The 24085-nt window shown below is 40.7% G+C and overlaps 1 protein-coding gene across 2 annotated transcripts; it reads left to right on the forward strand.

Moving 5' to 3' along the window:
* Positions 1–22738, forward strand: LOC136109522 (myosin-1B). 2 transcript variants are annotated; one of them, XM_071816290.1, is made up of 40 exons: positions 1–68; positions 301–349; positions 2943–3180; positions 3262–3405; positions 3725–3881; positions 4446–4473; positions 4571–4685; positions 5335–5427; positions 5541–5604; positions 5687–5785; positions 5895–5998; positions 6075–6213; positions 7494–7612; positions 7716–7865; positions 8523–8693; positions 9380–9689; positions 10345–10418; positions 10690–10777; positions 10864–10981; positions 11736–11859; positions 11945–12081; positions 12795–13050; positions 14297–14539; positions 14642–14818; positions 14901–15046; positions 15135–15225; positions 15313–15702; positions 16349–16475; positions 17349–17467; positions 17759–17955; positions 18373–18556; positions 18643–18808; positions 18981–19105; positions 19304–19612; positions 19703–19906; positions 20811–20936; positions 21033–21203; positions 21290–21394; positions 21673–21768; positions 22430–22738. In XM_071816290.1, exons 3-40 carry the CDS (start codon positions 2977–2979, stop codon positions 22580–22582), a joined length of 5823 nt encoding a protein of 1940 aa, XP_071672391.1. In that variant the 5' UTR covers positions 1–68; positions 301–349; positions 2943–2976; the 3' UTR covers positions 22583–22738. The 2 variants fall into 2 exon arrangements, with proteins under 2 accessions (XP_071672391.1, XP_065708326.1); XM_065852254.2 differs by lacking the exon at positions 1–68 and having other exon boundaries at positions 202–349.
* Positions 22739–24085: the final 1347 nt, after the last annotated feature.

Below are 24085 nucleotides of genomic sequence, written 5' to 3' on the forward strand. Positions count from 1 at the left end.
ATGCAGATCAGACACTATAAAAGTACCTTGGGATCAGTGTGTCTTGTCCTTCCTCAGAAATCTGTAAGGTAAGTGTGTCAGAGGCTTTGGGCAGGGAGCTGGGGGATGAAGGGAAACTGGCCCTGCATTCCACAAGCACCAGTGCATTCCTACAGAAGCTCACATTTATTCAATGGGGGACTGCCAGTGTCAGCTGGGATTTTCAGTCTGCTTTTGAGGCATCCATATGTTTTCTGTCTCTAAATTTGCTCTGGAATTCTGTGCAGCAGTAAGAAGGAAGTTGCTATCTGTGTTTTACAGCACTGACCAGCTTCCAGTCTGTGAGTCATTCATCTTTTCTCAAAAAAAGGTAAGATCTTGATTTATTCACTCTTTAGGAAGAGATAGAGATGCTCTAGGGTAGGACGTCCATATAGGTGGGTTGGCAATCCCTGTATTCCTTATATTTATGTACGTTCTAAAAATACCGTACAGGAGTTGGACTGGATTGCCGATATCTTTGCCACAAGATTCTCGAAGACAGCGGTCTTAAAAGTACTGATCACTGCTGCATCACCCGCATTCTCCCCAGGATTCTTCCACAAAGAGCGGTTTCCTATATTATCAGACATTAGATCCTAAGCTTAGAAGAAACGGTTTTAAGAAGAAAAGCCCCATCAGGAAGTAGTTTCCAGTTACTTGTCCATAAATTACATATATTCCTGAGGCAAACAATTTCTTTTTTTTGCATTTTTGCTTAAATATCAAGAGTCATTGGCACTAGCTGTGAAGCAATGGGAAAAGACATACGTATTTAAATAGCATTAATAATTTTTTTTCATAGGGAAGCTTGGGGAATGGGGCTAGAATGTTGTGTATCAAAACGTCAAAGTGCTAACAGAAGGCATTTCAGTCTGACCTTCCTTATAAGCTTGCTTGTGTTTGTGAAAATATTGCATAATTGTAATATAATTACATACGAAAATATTAAGAAATACAGGGAAATGATAAAGTATGATACGTATTCAGATAACTAGAAAAACAGAGATGAAACAGCAACTAAATTCAAAATTTTAAATACTTGCACACAGGAAAATTAACTGTTCATATTTACTTTTTACTTTAATTTCTGTACATTTTGTCAAATATTTTCACTGCAATATATCCCTCAAAATTATATACTGTCAACAAGCTATCATGTGTAAAGGATATAACTAGCATGCTTTGAATAAGTGGAGGAGAGTTAGCATAGCACTGATTTCAGAAGAAAAATCATATAAAACAGTCAAAAGAAAATAGTCACCCAATACTTTAAAAAGGGAAACTACTGGCATATAAATATATATAAACATAAATGTTATATATATAATATAAATAATATAATATCAAAATATAATATATCTATATTTTTATATATTTATATATTTATAAAATATCGTCACATAATGTATACTAACATGCTATGTGTAACATGCATTGTAATAATACCATAAAGATACATTATAATAATAGCATACAATATCTATACAAAATACTATATATAATACATATATGCAGTATACATAACATACACTAATATACTATAATATATACTTACATAGTATATACTAACATAGTATGTACTAATATTTATAGTATTATTCATGTTGGGAATCTTGTAAACAATGTGAAATACTATAGGCAATGATAAAACTGCTGGTGAAAGACTGGGTACATTTTACAGCCTTATATAATTATTTTGTGAAATGGTCTCATTTGATTAATAACACTTTAATGAAGTGGAAAATCGTGTAGTTAGAAACAAAACGATCAGTCAGGAGATCGTACCCATGTATTTGAATTGATAACAATAAGTTGTGCAAATCTGTCTTTGCTGGCTAAGAAAACAAAGTAAATTTTTTCATGGTTAAGTAGTGGGTAAAATGAGTTTTATAACGTACAGAAATACCGTGATTGTTATTAAAATATTATTTATGTTAAGCTCACAATATTGCAATGATGAGTCTGCTAAATGGTAAAGGGTTCGGAAAAGAGTTAAAGCTCAAAATATCTTTCCTGAAATTGGAGTGAAACTGCTTCTCAAGGAAAAGTTAACCAATTATTTGATTTTTACCGAGATGTCTGCCACAGGTAAATGTATTGACAGAGAAATTAGCTGCTTAATTTTTTCAGAAAAGCTGCTCAAAATCCCAATTCTAGGTGATAAAAATGAGATAAAATTAGGATAAAAAATGTAAATTTGAAACATTGTTCATTTTGGAACAACATACCTAAATTCCAGTTGCACAATTGCATGAAATTTTTCAGTGAAGAAAATAGTTTGGCAATAATAAACACAGTTAATGATAATTTTTTTTTCTTTAATACTAGTGAATGAATGCAAGATTACTTGATTTCTGTTATGAAACAGATCAAAGTAGAGAACATCAGTTTTGTTTGTTAGCAGATGGATCTGTGTAATAATTGCAATGTTTGACAACTTGGGCTGTTTTATCCTAATGGAATGTATCTAATAAGAAGTGCTAATAATATTATCTCTCTGCATATCCAGTGTACTGTGCTTCTGCCAGTATTTTATTGTAAACAAATCTCATAGTCCAAAAGGTTCTAAACAAAAATGACTTGAGAGGGCTTTCACAATTCCAAAATTGGGAGTATCTAGTGAGTGCAGTGTTTACAGCCTTTGAAAGGATCTGTTTATCCTGTTAATTTAACAAATGAAAAAGAAAAACCACACAAAAAGCATTTCTCTGTAAATGAAATCGTCCAACAGGCCTAGAGATCTGACTACCTAAAATAGGTTAAAAGGAAATAAAATTATGGAACAGAGCTCTTAATTAGCATAATAATGAAAGAGTCAACTCAATCAGTTGACACATACAGCAGAGCACCATCTAATCCACTGTGTTGTAAGAGTGTTTCTTCCATCATGCTCTATTATAATGTATTTTCTACCCTCACAGATACTTGCTGCATTACCCCTAGTACACAGCAGCCATGTCGTCAGACTCTGAGATGGCGATCTTTGGGGAGGCAGCTCCTTACCTCCGAAAGTCAGAAAAGGAGAGAATCGAGGCCCAGAACAAGCCTTTTGATGCCAAGTCATCCGTCTTTGTGGTACATGCAAAGGAATCCTACGTGAAAAGCACAATCCAGAGCAGGGAAGCAGGGAAGATCACTGTGAAGACTGAAGGTGGAGAAGTGAGTAAAAGGCTTGAGAATACAATTTAATCCTCCTGTGGACTTTTAAATGTCAAATATGTATCTTCTTTTCTTTGGCAGACTCTTACTGTGAAGGAAGATCAAATCTTCTCCATGAACCCTCCCAAGTACGATAAAATCGAGGACATGGCCATGATGACCCACCTCCACGAACCCGCTGTGCTGTACAACCTCAAAGAGCGTTACGCAGCCTGGATGATCTACGTAAGTACCAGCAGAAGGAGACAATTCCTAATGAAGACACCTTTCAATGTCTCTGAAGAGCTTCTTGAATTCTTGTCTTCTTCTTTACTCATTTTTCTATTTCTTCTTTCTTTCCTGCAAGTATTTTCCTCTTGCTATCTAAATCCTCTTACTCTCATTCCTTCCCAATTTTGCCTTTCCTTGTTGTGTGCCCTATCTCATCCATTGTCTGGCAGATCATTCCTCCATTTCCTTTCACTACCCTGAACCTGATTCACCTCCGCCTTACCTGTAACTCTCCTCAGCTCTTCAACATCAGCATCCTCTCTCCCTTTCTTAGACTTACTCAGGTCTCTTCTGCGTCACCGTCAACCCCTACAAGTGGCTGCCGGTGTACAACCCGGAGGTGGTGTTGGCCTACAGAGGCAAGAAGCGCCAGGAGGCCCCTCCACACATCTTCTCCATCTCTGACAACGCCTATCAGTTCATGCTGACTGGTGAGTGCTTGACCTGCTTCACAGCAATCTAAACCAAAAAGCCCTCCTGATCTCACTGGAGCGTGTGACAAGCCAGTTAAAAACACCGAGGAGCTGCATGATTAAGAAATTGATCAAGTTAAGCAGGAACTCAGTTCAAGTGAAACTGACCCAGTAGCATATATGGACCAGCAGTGTGTATTATTTGCACTTTATTGTATGAAATTCTACACTCTCCCACTGTAAAAATACTACTTGACTTCATCACTTTTTTCCATTGGTGGGACAGAAAGAATTATAATTACATATAATCCTCTATCTTGAATACAGATAGTCATTTTTATTAAATTTAACGACAAGAGCTATGTGAAGGGCAGTTCATGTGAGGACCACATGCCTCTGATAGCTCTCTGCATCCATTTTGTCTTACTCTTTCTACTGCTGGGGCTTGAAAGGGAATTGGGCGGTCCTGGACTACTTGGACTTGAGAGAAGGCCCAACTTCCATTACAGCTTTACTTCTCATCCAGCTCAGCATTACCCAGGTCAACTGCTAACACCATCTTCCATTCTGTCTCATTCACAGATCGCGAGAACCAGTCGATCCTGATCACGTACGTACACTCCCTGCTGGGTCCCCGCGGGGCTGCCCGGTGCCAGGGGATCTCCTGCCTGACCACACGCTCTCTGCTTCTCTCTTTGCTCTGACAGCGGAGAATCCGGCGCAGGGAAGACTGTGAACACAAAGCGTGTCATCCAGTACTTTGCAACAATTGCAGCCAGTGGGGAGAAGAAGAAGGAGGAGCAGCCATCAGGCAAAATGCAGGTGAGGTCCTGGGGATAGGAATCTGCAACTACACAATTTATTTATGAGCTATATCATAGAATCATAGAATCATTTTGGTTGGAAGAGACCCTTAAGATCACTGAGTCCAACCATAACCTAAGTCTAGCACTAAACCATGTCCCTAACAACCTCACCTACACATTTTTTAAAACCCTCCAGGGATGGCAACTCCACCACTTTCCTGGGCAGCCTGTTCCAATGCCCGGCAACTCTTTCTGTGAATCAAATTTTCCTAATATCCAATCTGAAACTTCCCTGGTGCAATCTGAGGCCATTTCCTCTCATCCTGTCACTTGCTAGCTGGGAGAAGAGACCAACACCCTCCATGCTCCAATCTCCTTTCAGGCAGTTGCAGAGAGCGATGTCTCCCTTCAGCCTCCTTTTCTCCAGGCTGAACCCCTCAGGTCCCTCAGCCTCTACCCATCAGACTTGTGCTCCAGCACTCTGACCAGCCTCTTCATCCTCCTCTGAACTCCACCAGCACCTCTTGTAGAGAGAGGCCCAAAACTGAACCCAGGATTCGAGGTGTGACCTCACGAGTGCCAAGTACAGGGGGATGATCAGAGCCAGGATGCTGTTGGCCTTTTTGGGAACCTGGGCACACATGACAAGAAGATTTCTATTTTAGGGGACGCTTGAGGATCAAATCATCAGCGCCAACCCATTGCTGGAGGCTTTTGGCAATGCCAAGACCGTGAGGAATGACAACTCCTCGCGATTTGTAAGTTGTTGTCTGAGACAAAATTACCTTTTTCTCATCAGCACCCAGACTCACATATTCTTGCAGTCAAGACTGGTAAAACAGCTCTCAATTTACTTTCCTGCTTCCTTCAGGGTAAATTCATCAGAATCCATTTTGGTGCCACAGGGAAACTGGCTTCAGCTGACATTGAAACTTGTAAGTGACTCTCCTGGCCTGGTCCCTCTCCTTCCAGCCTTCCTCAGTTCCTGTGCTAACTCCATACTTCTGCCCTTGCCAGATCTGCTGGAGAAGTCCAGAGTCACTTTCCAGCTCAAGGCAGAAAGAAGCTACCACATCTTCTATCAGATCATGTCCAACAAGAAGCCGGAGCTCATTGGTAGGAAAGATCAGTAATTTCTCTAGACAAAGGCCACGGAGTAACATTGAATTCCTTTACATGCCAATTACATTCATTTGATCTGTATGTGTTGGGTCCTTCTTTTCAGAGATGTTACTGATCACCACCAACCCATATGACTATCAGTATGTGAGTCAAGGTGAGATCACGGTGCCCAGCATTAACGACCAGGAAGAGCTGATGGCCACAGATGTAAGTAACACAATTTTCCCAGGCTGACTCTGGCCTTTAACAGGCATGGTACTTACTCTAGTGGTTCTTTTGCTAGAGTGCCATTGACATCCTGGGCTTCACTCCTGATGAGAAAACAGCCATTTACAAGCTGACGGGGGCTGTCATGCACTACGGCAACCTGAAGTTCAAGCAGAAGCAGCGTGAGGAGCAGGCAGAGCCGGACGGCACAGAAGGTACAACATCAGTTAATACTGCAGCTGTGGTTTATATGTTCTACATTTCCTGTAGAGTCTTGGCAAGTCTCTGCGACTTTTGTTTGAAAAACAGACATCCAAGATATGTCTATCATGTTTGCCTTGCCCGATATGGTTCAAAGGTGCATTCCTGTAGAAGTTCGTGGAAATACTTCCCTGAGACTAGAGTTATTTGCATATATCATAAGCACATACTATTAATGTTGGAGTTTTTTTTCTTGAGTTTTGTGTGTATGTGTGTGGTCTGGAGTTTTTCAGGAAAGTCAAGACAAATGATAATGACTGCAAGTAGTGCAATAGTGACTCATCTGATAATGATACATAATAATAGTAGAACCAACTACAAATAATAGTTGTAATCATTTCATGAGTATATCCAAAGGAAGGATTTATAGAAGAGTATAACAGAATTAGACTACTACTTAAATATTTAAAAATAACTATACAAAAGTTAAATAAAACGTAAGTTCCATTTTCATTCTCGAATCAAGCCTTACTTTTTTTAGTGATGAATGTACATTAAATACTTAGTTGTAAATATCACATGCAATAGAAGCAGCTTAAAATCAGCATCTGTATATGTATTCTATAATGAAGCTTGGCCTTCTCACATTAAAGGATTTTGTAAATAGCACTACTGTTCTATATCATCATCGCTGTGAGAAGCGGAAAGTGACGAGAGAGTATACCCAGTGCTCCAGTGCTTGTATTTAATAGTCTAGAATGAGAGAAAAAGAGAGCTGGAAAAGACCTATGTGTGTGATACGTGTCCATAGGGACAATGTGATGACACAATGAAAGTTGGGTGAAATTTCCTTTTCATAATTTTGGCATAACATTCCACTAATCCATCTCTCTCAATCTAATGACAGTAGAGTTTCACTGACTATTTTCTGTACACGGTACTATCTTCAGTACACCATATTTCAGTACCAACCAGTTTCTTTTTTTCCAATTCAGAATTTGTGGGTTGTTTGACCTGCCATTTTCATGGCCCTTTGCCGTCCCCTCTGTCTAGTCACTTGTTTCAAAGTAGACATGTTCTTTGTAAAGGCATTTGGAAGAATCTTTCTGTTTAAAAAATAATCTAAATTAAATGCAAAAAAAAAAAAAAAACCAACAGTAAATCAAGAAAAAATATAGTATTTTAAACTATGTGACAAATTACATGAGAGTTCTGCAGAAACTATTCTGAATTACTACAAGATACATCTACTGGAGAGCTACTGCTTTACCACACTGTATGTCTGTTTCCTTAGTTGCTGACAAGGCCGCCTACCTGATGGGTCTGAACTCAGCAGACCTGCTCAAGGCCCTCTGCTACCCCCGAGTCAAGGTTGGGAATGAATATGTGACCAAGGGTCAAACTGTGCAGCAGGTGAGAAGCGAGAGATGACGGGGGGAAAAATGACATGAATTTAAAACTTTGAGCTTTCTCTTTTGCCCTGGATGGTAACTTTCCTTTTTTTTTTTTTTTTTAGGTATACAATTCAGTAGGTGCTCTGGCAAAATCTGTCTTTGAGAAGATGTTTCTGTGGATGGTTGTTCGCATCAACCAACAGCTGGATACCAAGCAGCCCAGACAGTACTTCATTGGTGTCCTGGACATTGCTGGCTTTGAGATCTTTGATGTAAGAGGAGGATCTTCATACCAGTTTCCTGGAAGGGGCATTAAGAAACCATGATAGACTGGAGGGGTGGCAGGGGGAGGTGGTTTTTTGTTTCTTTGTTGTTATGTGGTAGTGGTAGTGTTTTTTATTATGGATTGTTTCTAATTATTGGATAATCCTGACATTCCTGTAGGAATGGCATTCTACTTGTTCTCATGGTATTTATTATCCCAAAAGATTATTGTTGTCACATGTAGACCTGAAAATTGCATTGAAAACTGATATGAAAATGTTGAACTGATAAGTAATATCAGAGATTTTGAGAAAGTTAAAATGTGCTATCTTGAAGGAAGATTTTGTTAAAGCTGAGGTCAGATTCCTTCTGATTGCTGGGGAACAGACTGGCAGTGTATATTAATTCAAGCAGATGAAAAACTGGACTTGGACTAAGCTCTATAGCTCTTTTCAGAGCTTAAAATACGTAGAGACAGTGCCAGAGCCTGAAACGGTAGGTATATTAGAGGATGGGATGTGCCAGTCACCTGTCCAGTCCCATGACTAGAAATTCAGGCCCCCATCATGGAGGATTTAATGGGCTGAAAATTAAACACATTGCAAGATGGAAAGTGTTCCTGGAACTGAAGTTCTCAAGTAACTAATGCTCTTTGCATTCTGCAGTTCAACAGCCTGGAGCAGCTGTGCATCAACTTCACCAATGAGAAACTGCAACAGTTCTTCAACCACCACATGTTCGTGCTGGAGCAGGAAGAGTACAAGAAGGAGGGAATTGAATGGGAGTTCATTGACTTTGGGATGGACCTGGCTGCCTGCATTGAGCTCATTGAGAAGGTTCTTGGGCCCTATACACTTAATAGTTTTCCAGATGTAAAATGTAAAAGGAATCTTCTATGCTAATTAGACCACTCTAATGTGTGGCACTCACACTTAAAGCAGAATATGAAATGATTTTTTCTGAGCTCCAAACATTTCATGTATATTTTCATTTTTCTATTATTTCACTGCCTGCAGGATTCTGTCATGTAGTACATATCGTTTACACGGGGCAAAAATTTCAGCCCTAGTCACTGTTCTGGAGTTCATATTCAAATGCATGCATTTTTCGAATGCATATAGACTGCGAAAATACACTGAGCAATTTCTATTTTAATATATTTAAAGAAATTTTCTGTCTTGTTTACAAGAAAAAAGATTTAGAAAGTATAAACTCTTCCTTACATCTGAATGCTACTAATTTCATTCATTGTGCTTTCCATCTTCAACTAACATGCACATAGTTAATTACTGCATGCTAGATCTTTATTACAACACAACCGTGAAACTTATGGGAGAGCTTGTTTTCATATAGCTGATGTCATATCCAATAACAAAATGTTCTTTCTCAAAAAACCCTAAGATTACACATTCTGAGGAGGATTTTTTGTATAACGCTGGTCTTTGGTTCCTCTTTCTTATATGCCTTCTCTCTGCTTCTTGCTTCCATGCTTTCTTTCTTCATGTGTTGCTATTTTTCCCAGCCTATGGGCATCTTCTCCATCCTGGAAGAGGAGTGCATGTTCCCCAAGGCAACTGACACCTCTTTCAAGAACAAGCTCTATGACCAGCATCTGGGCAAGTCCAACAACTTCCAGAAGCCCAAACCTGCCAAAGGCAAGGCTGAGGCTCACTTCTCCCTGGTGCACTACGCTGGCACGGTGGACTACAACATCACTGGCTGGCTGGAGAAGAACAAGGACCCCCTGAATGAAACTGTTGTGGGGCTGTACCAGAAATCATCCTTGAAGACACTGGCCTTACTCTTTGCCTCTGTTGGTGGGGCAGAAGCAGGTGATTTTTTTGAATCTATTGTACTGTAATTTACAGGAAAAAAAAAAAAACAATCTCGCAATATTTTGCAGTAATACTTACATCTCAAAAACTGAAAACCAAAACCTCATCTACTTTTTGGAACACAGTCGTTCCAACTAGTAAAGGATATTACACTTCCTTAGAGACCTTAATAGATCTGTAGGTTTTAAAACCAGACAGCTGAACTACAACATTGACAAAGATTAGCTGACAAACTAGATTTCTGCAGTACTCCAGGGAATACAACCAAACATATCAACGTCCTGCTAAATTTATGCATACCCTTAGATGTAAAAGTACATAAAGACTGCATTTGTTATATTCACTAGAGATTTAGTTAATTCCTTAAATATCTTACTATGCAGAATGTTATTTTATTTCCTGTTTGCATTTTCTTAACTTCAGCTTCAAGTCATTAGATTTCATTCTGCTATCATCTGAAAAAGTCTTCTATCGCAACTTTCAATACTGTATGCGTTTGCAAATTTTCATCATGTTATTACCTTTTCTATTTTTTAAGATGAACACACAAGTTCTTCAGATTCTAACTGCATGCTTTTGGTTTCTGTGTGTGTTTTTGTTTGGTTGGTTGGTTTGTTTTGTTTTGTTTTGTTTTGTTCTTAATATCATTTAGAGAGTGGTGGCGGTGGCAAGAAGGGTGCCAAGAAGAAGGGTTCTTCTTTCCAGACTGTCTCAGCTCTTTTCCGGGTACTGTAGTATAATCATTATAGATTTTACTTAATTGTCAAAATGTATATATATAGATAATATGGCTTAGAAAGGATTTAGGTTGAGCTAATACACAAAATGTTTAGAAAGGATAAAGGCACATGTTTCTTAATAAGGAAGGATTCTCTCTGAATCCTTGGAAGTATTCTTTTAGAAGTGCCCAAAAGTACTGATCATGGTTTTACTCCATCTGATATTGAGATTGTGTAAGTGACATTTTTAAACACAAGTCTTCGCTCTTGCTTTTAAGGAAAATTTAAACAAGCTGATGAGCAATCTGCGAAGCACACATCCCCATTTTGTGCGATGCCTTATTCCTAATGAAACAAAAACACCTGGTAAGTTGTTACAGTTCAAAGATGTGATAAATCTGTTCTTCTCTGTGCAGTGCAATGAAGTACCAATTTGTTATGTCATTTGTTAGGTGCCATGGAACATGAGCTGGTGCTGCATCAGCTGCGGTGCAATGGCGTGCTGGAAGGGATAAGAATTTGCAGGAAAGGATTCCCCAGCAGAATCCTCTACGCTGACTTTAAACAGAGGTCAGATTCCATGTCATCCACCCTCCACCATATTCACCAATGCTAAATAATTTGCATTTCCTAATTCTTTTAACTACTATGGGAGTTGTGAGAAGGGTTCATTGTACCTACCTTTAGGCATACAAAAGTCCAAGAACCATCCAGTTTCTTTCTACAGCTAACTAGAAGAACAGACATTTTCAAAGTGCAGTTATTTGTTCCTGTCATTGATTCATATTCTGGTATGGGATAAAGCATTTTTTAAATAACTAGACAGAAATGAAGCTGACTAGCTTAGACTTGTAGCCATCAGCACAGAAATGTGAGTAAAGAAACCACAAGATACTCTAGACTAACTTGTTGGAAATCCAAATAAAATAAAAATAACGTGCTTTTTGTTCCATATCAGCTTGAAAATACTCAGATAGTATGTCCTGCCACTATTTTGGATGAAGAATTGCTTCTCTTCCCTATTTTGTTCATTGCACATAAAGTTCTCATTTGGAGTTAAGGCATTAGATAACAGGATGTCAACACTTAAATATGGAAATCAGTACCCATTCTGTCTCAAGAATTTCTGGACTAAGGAAAGTGCAAGGTTTTTCCTAAAAACATATTTATCCATGAAAATGTGATTTCTAAACAATGGAATAGAGTTCAGACTTATTTACCTCTTTTTCACTCTTGATTCCTCTTCAGAGAATTTTAGCAGTGGCATCATTTGGATCAAGCCTTCAGGAATGTGACCTTCTTCATATTATACTTCCTCCCATAGGTACAAGGTGCTTAATGCCAGCGCCATCCCAGAGGGACAGTTCATCGATAGCAAGAAGGCTTCTGAAAAGCTTCTTGGGTCAATCGATGTGGACCACACCCAGTACAAATTTGGCCACACCAAGGTATAACCCCCTCTTGTTTCACCCCCTGTGTGCCTGTGCTTTGCTCTGCCTGACAGTGATGTGCTCCAACATTCCCTTTCTCAAGGTGTTCTTCAAAGCTGGGCTGCTGGGACTCCTGGAGGAGATGAGGGATGAGAAGCTGGCACAGCTCATCACCCGCACACAAGCCTTGTGCAGAGGCTTCCTGATGAGAGTGGAGTTCAAGAAAATGATGGAGAGGAGGTAGGTACTTATACTTATTTGGCCTGCTGAGCCAATCCTTATCAGATACCAATGACATAAACAAAACTGAAAATAAGCTGATTCTAGCCAAATCTCATCTATTTCTCATTAATTCAGCTTACCAATATGGATGTATTTGAGAGTATACCATGGCAGCATATGAAGCAGTATAATATCCCAATTTATGAAAAACATGTTGTTTTTAAATCACCCTTCATACTAATTTTTGCTAAATCCAGCAAATGGCTACATTACATGTATGTCCAGAAACCAGATATCTAGTATAAGCTAATCTTTTCAGGTCACCATTATAATAAAAGGTGAGAAACACACACTTCTAGCACAAGACAAGTATCCTCTTCCCTTGGATAACTTTCATGAAAGGAACCAAGTCAAGTTCTGGAGGTGTTTCTTTTCGTTGGCCATGAAAGTGAGCCAAATACCTGGATTTCAAAAGGTCCATACAGGTCGACAATTTACATCACACTAGGGAGTTTTCTTCAGAGAAATACATACTGTTTGTAGATTAAATATATTAAAAATAATTCATAAATATATACTTAATAATACATAATAAATATTTTTATAGACAAAGACATACACAACTAGAAGTATAAAGTATATCATGTTATACTTACTTATTAATATATAGAATTAAATATTTATTATAAACATTAAAGTATGCAATATAATGTATTTTTATTACCTCTCAGGGACTCAATCTTCTGCATCCAGTACAATGTCCGTGCATTCATGAATGTGAAGCACTGGCCCTGGATGAAGTTGTTCTTCAAGATCAAGCCCTTGCTGAAGAGCGCAGAATCTGAGAAGGAGATGGCCAACATGAAGGAAGAGTTTGAGAAAACCAAGGAAGAGCTTGCAAAGTCTGAGGCAAAGAGGAAGGAACTGGAGGAGAAAATGGTGAAACTGCTGCAGGAGAAAAATGACCTGCAGCTCCAAGTGCAGGCTGTGAGTACCGCTACTGTTTTTGGTTTGTAATTTTGATATGTTCTCAACTGATCCATGATGGTAGTCTGGACGTCCTGTAAACACCTTTTAGTTGAAGAATCACAAGTGAATTCAGGCGGAGTAGGAGAGGCTGAGAGGGTCAGGCATTTCTCTAGCATTTCTGGTCCCTGTTTCCTCAGGAAAAACACTGATGAAAGTGGACTCCTCCCCTTTTTCCCTGGAAATAAAAAGGTAGCATCAATAATCCCCTTAAAACAGTCTCTACCAGCAAGGACTAGGATTTGTCTGACCCCATTTTCATGTCTACAGCCTATAAGTCTGCATCTGAGCTAGTAGCCTCAGGTTTTCCTTCTTCTTCAGTAAGCAGAAACTCATCCTTTTAGAGTATTATACAATTAATAAGAAAATGTAAACTTTTTTCGTTGGATGGGCTGCATCTTGATATAGTGGCAGATGCCTCAATCTACATGAGATAAACCCCAACCTAGCTATCTTGTTGAGCTATAAAAAGTCCTCTGCCTGGGTGATATCATTGCTCTTTGCTACAACAGAGGAGAAGAACAAGCCATATGTAGAAAATAAAGATTAATTCTCAGTAACTTGCAACTTAGAATGTGTGTAAATTCAGGTAGTTGGTAATCAGACTCCCTTCCAAACTTCTCTTCTTGACCACAAGGGCTAGAAACATGCCTGATTCAACTACTGCCTTTAAAACAGGGATCTTAAAACAATTTTTTGTCAAAACTAGATATTAAATTCCTGCTCAATAAATATTTTGGAGAGTGTTGTAATAAGAATTTCTCAGCTGAATGTTGGATGTTTTAGCACTCAAGTTTTAAACAATGTATGCTAAAAAAGTCTGTCTATATATACTACTGAAGACTAATCTGTCTTCAGTAGAATGATGTGCAGTTTCCAGTCCAGTCAAATGCAACGTAAGTAAGATGGTGAAAAGATACAAGGGAGATACTGCCATATCTGAATTCAGGTTCTATCTTCAAATCAATATTACAATTTTTAAATAAAATTACATATTTAAAAAATGCTCAGAGCCCATATTTATACTGTGATAACATATCCCTTTGTTTTCTGAGATGGAGGCAGTCCAAAGCAAACAGATACTCTGATAATAATCAGTTTTAACTACAAAGTACACTGTAAAGCTGCTTTGAAAATAATTTCAATTTTTTAAATTAGTAACAAAAACTAATCATTTCTTTAAAATATTTAAATAAATTGTGTGTAGGAAGCTGATGGTTTGGCTGATGCTGAGGAAAGATGTGACCAGCTCATCAAAACCAAAATCCAGCTGGAAGCCAAAATCAAGGAGCTAACAGAGAGAGCAGAAGATGAAGAAGAGATGAATGCTGAGCTGACAGCCAAGAAGAGGAAACTGGAGGATGAATGTTCGGAGCTGAAGAAAGACATTGATGACCTTGAGTTAACACTGGCCAAGGTTGAAAAGGAAAAACATGCCACTGAAAACAAGGTATGAGGCAGAACCTGTCACTCACGTTCCAGAAAAGAGCACTGTGCTGTTCTGAGACTTCTGTTCCTCTTTGCTTTATTGACACTTGCTCCCTTCTCAAAGGTGAAAAACCTCACAGAGGAGATGGCAGCTCTGGATGAGACCATCGCCAAGCTGACAAAAGAGAAGAAAGCCCTCCAAGAGGCCCATCAGCAGACACTGGATGACCTGCAGGCAGAAGAGGACAAAGTCAATACACTGACCAAAGCCAAGACCAAGCTGGAGCAGCAAGTGGATGATGTAAGCACAAATGTATAGGGACAGATCAAGGCTGTTACACATTCAGCCACTACCGGCTGAGCACTGATGGTCTTCTCTTTAGCTGGAAGGGTCTCTGGAGCAAGAGAAGAAACTGCGCATGGACCTTGAGAGAGCTAAGAGGAAACTGGAAGGAGACCTGAAGATGAACCAAGAATCCATAATGGACTTGGAAAATGACAAGCAGCAGCTGGATGAGAAACTAAAGAAGTAAGCATGGCTGTGGGGCACCTGAGTGCTGGGCTGGTTGCACTTGTCTTTTTCCTTTGAGCTCTAACGTGGTTTGATTTGCCCACAGGAAAGACTTTGAAATCAGCCAGATCCAGAGCAAAATTGAGGATGAGCAAGCCCTGAGCATGCAATCACAGAAGAAGATCAAGGAGCTTCAGGCAAGACTCTGTTCCTTCCCCTCCCTCTCCCAGTCTCAGGTCAGGTAGGAGGAGGCCCAGGTGTGAAGGGTCCCTAATGTTCCACAGGCCCGTATTGAGGAACTGGAGGAGGAAATTGAGGCCGAGCGAACCTCTCGGGCAAAAGCCGAGAAGCATCGGGCTGACCTCTCCAGGGAGCTGGAGGAGATCAGCGAGCGCCTGGAAGAAGCAGGAGGGGCTACGGCAGCTCAGATTGAGATGAACAAGAAGCGCGAGGCAGAGTTTCAGAAGATGCGTCGCGACCTGGAAGAGGCCACGCTGCAGCACGAAGCCACGGCTGCCGCCCTGCGCAAGAAGCACGCGGACAGCACAGCTGAGCTTGGGGAGCAGATCGACAACCTGCAGCGAGTGAAGCAGAAGCTGGAGAAGGAGAAGAGCGAGCTGAAGATGGAGATTGACGACTTGGCCAGTAACATGGAGTCTGTCTCCAAAGCCAAGGTGCTGAAATGTTTCTTTGCAGTAATTCAAACATAGTCAAGTATTGGTATTATAATATAGAAATTTAAGTTAGTCATACTTTAAAATAAATAGTTGCACTTTGCAACTTTAATTTACTTTGTATATTTCAGTATTAGCGTAATAATATATTGTGTCATTTGGGTAAGAGATTCAAAACTTCACCTGAAGCATCTAATCTGAGGTGCTTTAGGGCCTCATAGCTTGGTTCAGAATATTATGGTCCTGAAATTAAAGACTCTGACCTTATCAGGTTTTAGTTTCTTCTAAAACAGAAATTACTCCTGCCATATGCTTTCCTTTTTATTCATAGTTTTCTTTTTCTCCCTTAAATACTTCAGTAACATAATCGTTAAGAGCCAAACAGTAATATAAAGTAATTTTTTGTGTTACAGTGTCCCATCGTCCTTTTTATCTGTTGCAAAAATTGAGTGTACATTAATAAGTTACAAAAATGTTGCAATTAGGGATGCAAATTTCATACAAACATGTATCAGTTAACTGAGACATTTTAACTTTCCTTCTAAATCATTGGTTTATTTTTATTTCTCCTTCACAACAGTTCAGATTGTCAGTAATTATGTGTTGAATCACCAATCATTTTTAATGTTGTTCTTCATGCAAATAGGCAAATCTGGAGAAGATGTGTCGCTCCCTAGAAGATCAGCTCAGTGAGATTAAGACAAAGGAAGAGGAACAACAGCGTACAATTAATGACATTAGTGCTCAGAGATCTCGGCTGCAAACAGAATCTGGTAAACACATTTTCATTTTTTAAGAGAACACGGTATATGACTTGGAGCTTTAAAAGAATGAGTTAAAAAGACCTGAAGGTCTAGCTGAAAACCAAGCTGAACATGAGCCAGTAATGTGCTCTTGTGACAAAGATGGCCAACAGAATCCTGAGCTGCATTAGGAGAAGAGTTGCCAGCAGGTTAGCAAAGGGTGACCCTTCCCTCAGCACAGGTGAGGCCACACCTGGAGTGCCGTATCCAGTGTTTGGCTCCCTAGTACCAGAGAGATACAGACAACCTGGAGCAAGACCAATAACATGATTCAAGGACTGCAACAACCTCCCCAGGGGTGTGGTAGAGTCCCCACCACAGGAGCTCTTAAGACACAACTGGACAGGATGTTAGGTAATCTAATCTAGGCTCCTTTTCCCATTAAATGTTGGGCCAGATGACCTCTCAAGGTCCCTTGCAGCTTGGACTTTTCTATGATTCCCTGACTGGAGCTTCAAAGAAAAATTTCTATATTTCATAAGCTAGACTTCATCCTTCTACTTCCCATAAGACATTCAGGAGAGGAGAGTGATATACCTGAGCACATAAGCCATATACTATTTCTTCTGTAAGCTTGAGGCTTGAAATGACCACTGAACTCAGTGCAAACATGCAGTAAGACGAGTCAGATATTGGACAAGGGGGCATGACATATCTCATTTCTTGCATCTAAGATAAGAACTTTGGCATACTCAGAGATGTGGAGAGGTATTAGTGATTAGGATTTCATGAAAGAAATAAAATTTTGTTCAACTCAAAACATTTTAATGTGCATTCAATTATCAAGGTTAACAATTTTAAATAAGTCATAAAAAGTTATTTTATTCATCTGACCTTTCCCAGGTGAATATTCACGTCAGGTGGAGGAGAAAGATGCTCTGATTTCACAGCTGTCAAGAGGCAAGCAGGCATTTACCCAACAGATTGAGGAACTCAAGAGGCACCTAGAAGAAGAGATAAAGGTGAGAAGTCTTCACAATTTCTGTATTAGCCAGATGCCTCCTGTCTAGGAGGAGATTTGGATACATATGAAATCACAGAATCAACAAGATGAGAGAGAAAAAAAAACATACCACCAAAAATCTTCCCTCTTCCCTGCAGTCTATCCATTAATTCTTTTGCAGATTCTCAGATCTTCATTTCACATTCAGTAGCTTGTCATCATGCTCACAGCAGAGTAATCCAGTGTCCATCACCATGAGAGATTCCAATGCACATTTGCATTCAATGTCACACTACTATTTTTCCCGCAGGCCAAGAACGCCCTGGCCCACGCCCTGCAGTCTGCTCGCCACGACTGTGACTTGCTCCGGGAACAATATGAGGAGGAGCAGGAAGCCAAGGGGGAGCTGCAGCGTGCGCTGTCCAAGGCCAACAGCGAAGTGGCCCAGTGGAGAACCAAATACGAGACTGACGCTATTCAGCGCACGGAGGAGCTGGAGGAGGCCAAGTACGTGGGGAAGGTGGGGAACAGTGGCAGACTAAGAACAGAGATCTAAGGAGACAACCGTGATATTGTCAGGAAGAAGCCAATGCTCTGCTTTGGGGTGGAGATATTGTCAGGAAGAGAGGAAATATAGCCCAGAGCTGGTATGCATTGGGAACAGCAGAAGCAGCAGAGCTCCTCAGATGCAGAAGAGCAGACAGATGCTTATCAATGCAGAGTGAATAGCAAAGAGTGAAGTGCTGCAGCCCAGGATTCAGACTTAGAAATACAATGGCTGGCTGGGAGAGGATCTACACCCCTGTGTAAATGGGGATCACACACCACCAAGGGGCTAAGTGTGCTCCCGTGAAAAACACACTGGCTGCACACCACAGGCTCCTGTTTCCTCCCTCATCTGGAGCTGTGCTTGTCTCCTGCCAGGAAGAAGCTGGCACAGCGCCTGCAAGATGCAGAGGAACACGTTGAAGCTGTGAATTCCAAATGTGCCTCCCTGGAAAAGACAAAGCAGAGGCTGCAGAATGAAGTGGAGGACCTGATGATTGATGTGGAGCGAACAAATGCTGCCTGTGCAGCTCTGGATAAGAAGCAGAAGAACTTTGACAAGGTCTTTTAGGCTCCAGACCTGGGCTTGCTGGGCAGAGCATCCCCTCCTGATGGCCACATCCAAACTCACACCTGGTTTCTCTTCAGATCCTGGCAGAATGGAAGCAGAAGTACGAGGAGACACAGGCTGAGCTGGAAGCCTCCCAGAAGGAGTCTCGCTCTCTCAGCACAGAGCTCTTTAAGATGAAGAATGCGTATGAGGAGTCCTTGGACCACCTGGAAACGCTGAAGCGGGAGAACAAGAACTTGCAGCGTAAGTGCCTGGCCCTCTGCTCCTGGCAGGGCTTTCTCCCTGTCCAGCACTACGCACCGCTCCACATGGGTCTGTGCCTGCAGGTGGGCAGGGATGTCTGTCACCTTGGTGTGACAGGGCCCTTCCCGTTGTGCTCTGTGCCTGACCATGCCATTGGTGTTTGTTCCCACAGAGGAGATTTCCGACCTCACGGAGCAGATTGCAGAGGGAGGAAAGGCGATTCACGAGCTGGAGAAAGTCAAGAAGCAGGTTGAGCAGGAGAAATCTGAACTCCAAGCCTCCCTGGAGGAAGCTGAGGTACCTGGAATTATTTGTTGCTCTCTTACACATCTTATACCTCATTATAGTTGCTCTGAAGTTATTCCAAGACACAAGAGGAAAAGAGTGTTTGCATAAAAGTGTTTATATATCATCTACACATGGTAGTCCTTTTTACACAGAGCTTCAGGTTCTACAGTTGTCACATTAAAAGTATTCTAATTTATTCTTGCCCAGGCCTCCCTGGAACATGAAGAGGGGAAGATCCTGCGCCTCCAGCTTGAGCTCAACCAGGTGAAGTCGGAGATTGACAGGAAGATAGCAGAGAAAGATGAGGAGATCGACCAGCTGAAGAGAAACCACCTCAGAATTGTGGAGTCCATGCAGAGCACCCTGGATGCTGAGATCAGGAGCAGGAATGAAGCCCTGCGGCTGAAGAAGAAGATGGAGGGAGACCTGAATGAAATAGAGATCCAGCTGAGCCATGCCAACCGCCAGGCTGCAGAGGCACAGAAGAACCTGAGAAACACCCAGGGAGTACTCAAGGTCTGTTGCCTACAGAGAAATAGCTTAGCTGTTATTTTCAGTGCCAGAGAGTCCTGCATCATCTTATAATTTCTTTCAATGGCTCTACAGGATACCCAGATACACTTGGACGATGCTCTGAGGACACAGGAGGACCTGAAGGAGCAGGTGGCCATGGTGGAGCGCAGAGCAAACCTGTTGCAGGCTGAAATTGAGGAGCTACGGGCAGCACTAGAACAAACAGAGAGGTGTAGAAAGGTGGCTGAGCAGGAACTGATGGATGCAAGTGAGCGTGTGCAGCTCCTCCATACCCAGGTTAGGTCACTTGGTGAGAAATGGCACTCTTGGTAAGAAGGAGAACACTTGTATGCTTTATTCCAGTCACCATTGGAGGCTCAGCTTTGAAATCAAGAATTGTCTTCTCTGCAGTTATCATCATTATACTAAAAGAGATCTTTGCTGAAAAAGTGTGTGCACTGTTTATGTTCCCAGGTTGCATTTGACAAAACCTGTATTTCTACCTTCTTTACATCCTAACATAATCTCCAGAAGAAAGACACTTAGTAACTTGGACCAGATTTTTTTGTCACACATGCCAAATGATCTGCCCTCTGAGCAGTCAGAGACTGAAACTCTGAGGCTAGAGCAAGAGCCATTCCTTGCTCAGTTGAAATGTAGCATTAGGGAATCCTCAAATTCCTTCAAAAATGTGCTTGTTCACTCTAGCAAGAAAGTGAGGATGAACTCCTGGCTCTGATGTAGCCCATCTCAAGCAGACTTTGGTATGAACTGAATGTCAAAGCAGTAATCCAGCAGTCAAATGCTGAAATCCATGGAAAGTGTCTGGTTTCAAATGCTGGAAATATTTTGGCATGTTACAAATACTTCTCTTCTCAGTTGATAAGAATGGATTGCTCTTGACTGATTGTGCTGAAGAGAAGGCGTATCACTTTATTTTTACTACTTTCCTGTGCTGGCCTTGGTGGGTGAGATGTGGCGTGGATTATATTTCTAAGTACTGTTTTACAAATTAAGAAAATGAATTGTTGGAGGAAAACAAACAAACAAAAACCACAAAATTGTTCCCCACTGAAAAGAAATTTTACATTAAAATCTGTGGTATTGATTTTTCACATAATTATGCTTTAAAAATTTAAAACCCCCTAATATTCTTGAAAGAATGAGCTAACAAAACCAAATCTCTGATGCTCTTCAACAGAACACCAGCTTGATTAACACCAAGAAGAAGCTGGAAACAGACATTACCCAAATTCAGAGTGAAATGGAGGATACGATCCAGGAAGCCCGCAATGCTGAAGAGAAGGCCAAGAAGGCCATCACAGACGTGAGTCGGGGGCTCCTTTCGTTGCTGATGCTGGATATAATTCTCCTTCAAACTGTGTCCAGCCCCCAAATGGACTTGACCCTTTGCTCTCCTCAGGCAGCCATGATGGCAGAAGAGCTGAAGAAGGAGCAGGACACCAGCGCCCACCTGGAGAGGATGAAGAAGAACCTGGACCAGACGGTGAAGGACCTGCAGCACCGTCTGGACGAGGCTGAGCAGTTGGCCCTGAAGGGAGGCAAGAAGCAAATCCAGAAGCTGGAGGCCAGAGTGCGTAGGGCTGCTCTTTGTACATGAGTGAACATGTCACATAAGCAGCCATCAGGGAAGCTGCAAAGATGGGCTTGTCCTTGCAGGTGCGGGAGCTGGAAGGGGAGGTTGATGCTGAGCAGAAGCGCAGCGCTGAAGCCGTGAAGGGTGTGCGCAAGTACGAGAGGAGGGTGAAGGAGCTGACCTACCAGGTAAGGAAGGAGGTCTCCTTGGGCTCACATACCCTTCTGGCAGGAAGCCAAAATATAGCCTTTAGGGTTTTATATCTGTCCTGAGTCAAAAAGTTAAAAAGGAGAAGACTGAGAACACCAGAAGACATTATCTTTCTGGTAATGCTACAAGATCCAGCTCATTACCTCATCTTACTGGACAGCAACTGCCCATAAGAAATGTAACTCTCTGTTTCATATAGAGGGAATTTAAAGAGGAGGGGCAAAGAGGTGCTTCTCTTTCTCATTCTTCTCTTTAGTCTGAGGAAGACCGGAAGAACGTTCTCAGGCTACAGGATCTGGTAGACAAGCTTCAAATGAAAGTTAAATCCTACAAGAGACAAGCTGAAGAGGCTGTAAGTATTGCTATGTGCAGAGTCAGTCCGTGTCCAAGTGCAGGTGGAATTCTGTGTTGGTGTTTTTTCCCTGCACAGCTTTGTTTGAACCCTTAATTTCTTTTGTCTTTTTCCTGCTGTGCACGCAGGAATGAACAGCTTAGCAGCTGTTCCTACTGAACATTTTAGGAGTCTAGAAAGGTGTAGAATACATTTTCTGTGAAATTTATTGTATCACTGGGAAGAACAGCAAAGGCTTAGGTCAACATTGTGCGAGTAGATCTATGCTTCCTTTCACTTTCTTTACTTCACATTTTTGCCTAGAAGAAAAAAAATACCTTCAGAAAGTGTAATACATCATTTATAACTGTTATAACAGTAAATTACTTGAAAATTATTTAACAGAAATAGCTGTAATTCTAAGTAATTATTCAAAAACTCCAAAGCGCACTTCATATCCAGAGAGGGATTCCTGGTTTATCTTATTACCCATCTAAGTATTTAGCATTCAAGGTATTTCTTTGGATTATTAGACAGAATTACATACTAACAGTTTCTTTTGTTTGTTTGTTTGTTTGTTTCATTATGTAAAGGCAAAATACCACAGCATGTGCAGTGCAATATTACAGTAGGAACATCATTCAACATTTAAAACCTATTTGATCTCTTTTCTTGTCCCCAGGAGGAACTGTCCAATGTCAACCTCTCCAAGTTCCGCAAGATCCAGCACGAGCTGGAGGAAGCCGAGGAGCGGGCTGACATTGCAGAGTCGCAGGTCAACAAGCTCCGAGCGAAGAGCCGGGAAATTGGCAAGAAGGCAGAAAGCGAAGAGTAAAAGTCTCCAGTGGTGGGAAGTGAAAGAGAATTGCACAAAATGTGAAACTCTATCACTTCAATTTTGTAATCACTGCTTAGTCCTTCATCCATCTCTAGATAATTGATGCCTAGATAATAAAAACTGTAGATGTTTTCCCATGGAAAAAATGAGAAATCTGCTGTTGTATTTTAATCATTACCCCGAATTCTTATAAGGTTTACATTTTTCCTTACTTATTTAAATTAATTGAATTGAAAATCTTGCTTCAAACTGTTTCAGCCACTGTTAAAGTGTTCTCATCAGACATCCTGCTTCATTGTCACAGTGGAATTTTATCTAAGACTTCCATAAGGAAGAAAAAATCATTATTTCTTTGCAACAGAATGTAATTATCCTTCATAACTTCTGCTTTAGTGATACAATAGATTTTAACTGGAAGGTACTGCATCTTCCAGTAATACAGCCCAATAACGATTCTATTAAATCATGTGCCTTATTTGCAAGATCTTTTTTCAGGTTAAACCTCTTCAGTCCTTCAAGCGTCTTTCAAATGTATTTTAGTGGGCACCTAAACCTAAAATGAGATCTGCTTTTAACTTTCAGTCAGGAAAGTGATGTGCAAACCAATGTTGCAAGCACAGAACAACCAGGTACATCATATAATCATTTATTGTTCATATTCTGTTCCCAAAAGTTCCCAGAACCTTCCATGCTGGTCAGGCAGCCATTTGGGTAATCCAGATAGCTTTGCATAGGATGGCCTCACTCACAATGTGTGTTTTCATTTATTATACATATCAGCACAGATCAGAGAATCCATGGTCACCTCTTTGAAAACAAGAGGAAATAGGTGTCACTTTCCCTGTTATAATCTAATACTTGGAGTACTTGTCCTTCCGTAGTATGAAGGGATTTGAACCACTGAGACCTTCTTAGGTTTGTATCGTATTTGACATGGAATTGGAAAAGCCAAATAAACCATTCCTGTTGAAGATGTACTGCTATGCCCGCAGGAATAAAAAATAATTATCTACAATTAAAAATGTGAAAACGGGATACTAGAGAAAGTACTCCTCTGGGAAAAGGATGTCAAGAGAAAATGGCCTCAAGTTGCACCAGGGGAGGTTCAGATTGGATATTAGGAAAAAATTCTTCATGGAAAGGGCTGTGGGGCATTGAACAGGCTGCCCAGGGCAGTGGTGGAGTCACCATCCCTGGAGGGGTTTAAAAGGTCTTTAGACAAGGTTCTTAGGGACATAGTTTAGTGCCAGAGTTAGGTTATGGTTGGACTTGAAGATACTGAAGGTCTCTTCCAACCAAAATGATTCTATGATTTGATGATAGACTCATCAGCACTAGTGTCTCATGGGCCCGTTCAACTCCTTTTTTGATTGGTATGATGTCGCAGATGGAATTGTTACACGGCTTTGATTTAACAGCAATTTAGGATATATTAATACCTTGCGGTCTATTACAAAGGTTGCGTAATTACTAACAGCACTTAATCATCAGCCAGTTTAA

This window comes from Patagioenas fasciata, chromosome 18 (genome assembly GCF_037038585.1).
Source record: "Patagioenas fasciata isolate bPatFas1 chromosome 18, bPatFas1.hap1, whole genome shotgun sequence".
Taxonomy (NCBI): Eukaryota; Metazoa; Chordata; class Aves; order Columbiformes; family Columbidae; genus Patagioenas; species Patagioenas fasciata.

What these genes read in the sequence shown, in the direction of transcription:
- LOC136109522 (XM_071816290.1), top strand. Translation starts at nt 2,977, where the DNA reads ATGTCGTCAGACTCTGAGATGGCGATCTTTGGGGAGGCAGCTCCTTAC. An exon ending in AGCAGAAGAACTTTGACAAG is followed by an intron (nt 18,557 to 18,642) that starts GTCTTTTAGGCT and finishes GTTTCTCTTCAG; the next exon opens with ATCCTGGCAGAATGGAAGCA. An exon ending in CCAAGAAGGCCATCACAGAC is followed by an intron (nt 20,937 to 21,032) that starts GTGAGTCGGGGG and finishes TGCTCTCCTCAG; the next exon opens with GCAGCCATGATGGCAGAAGA.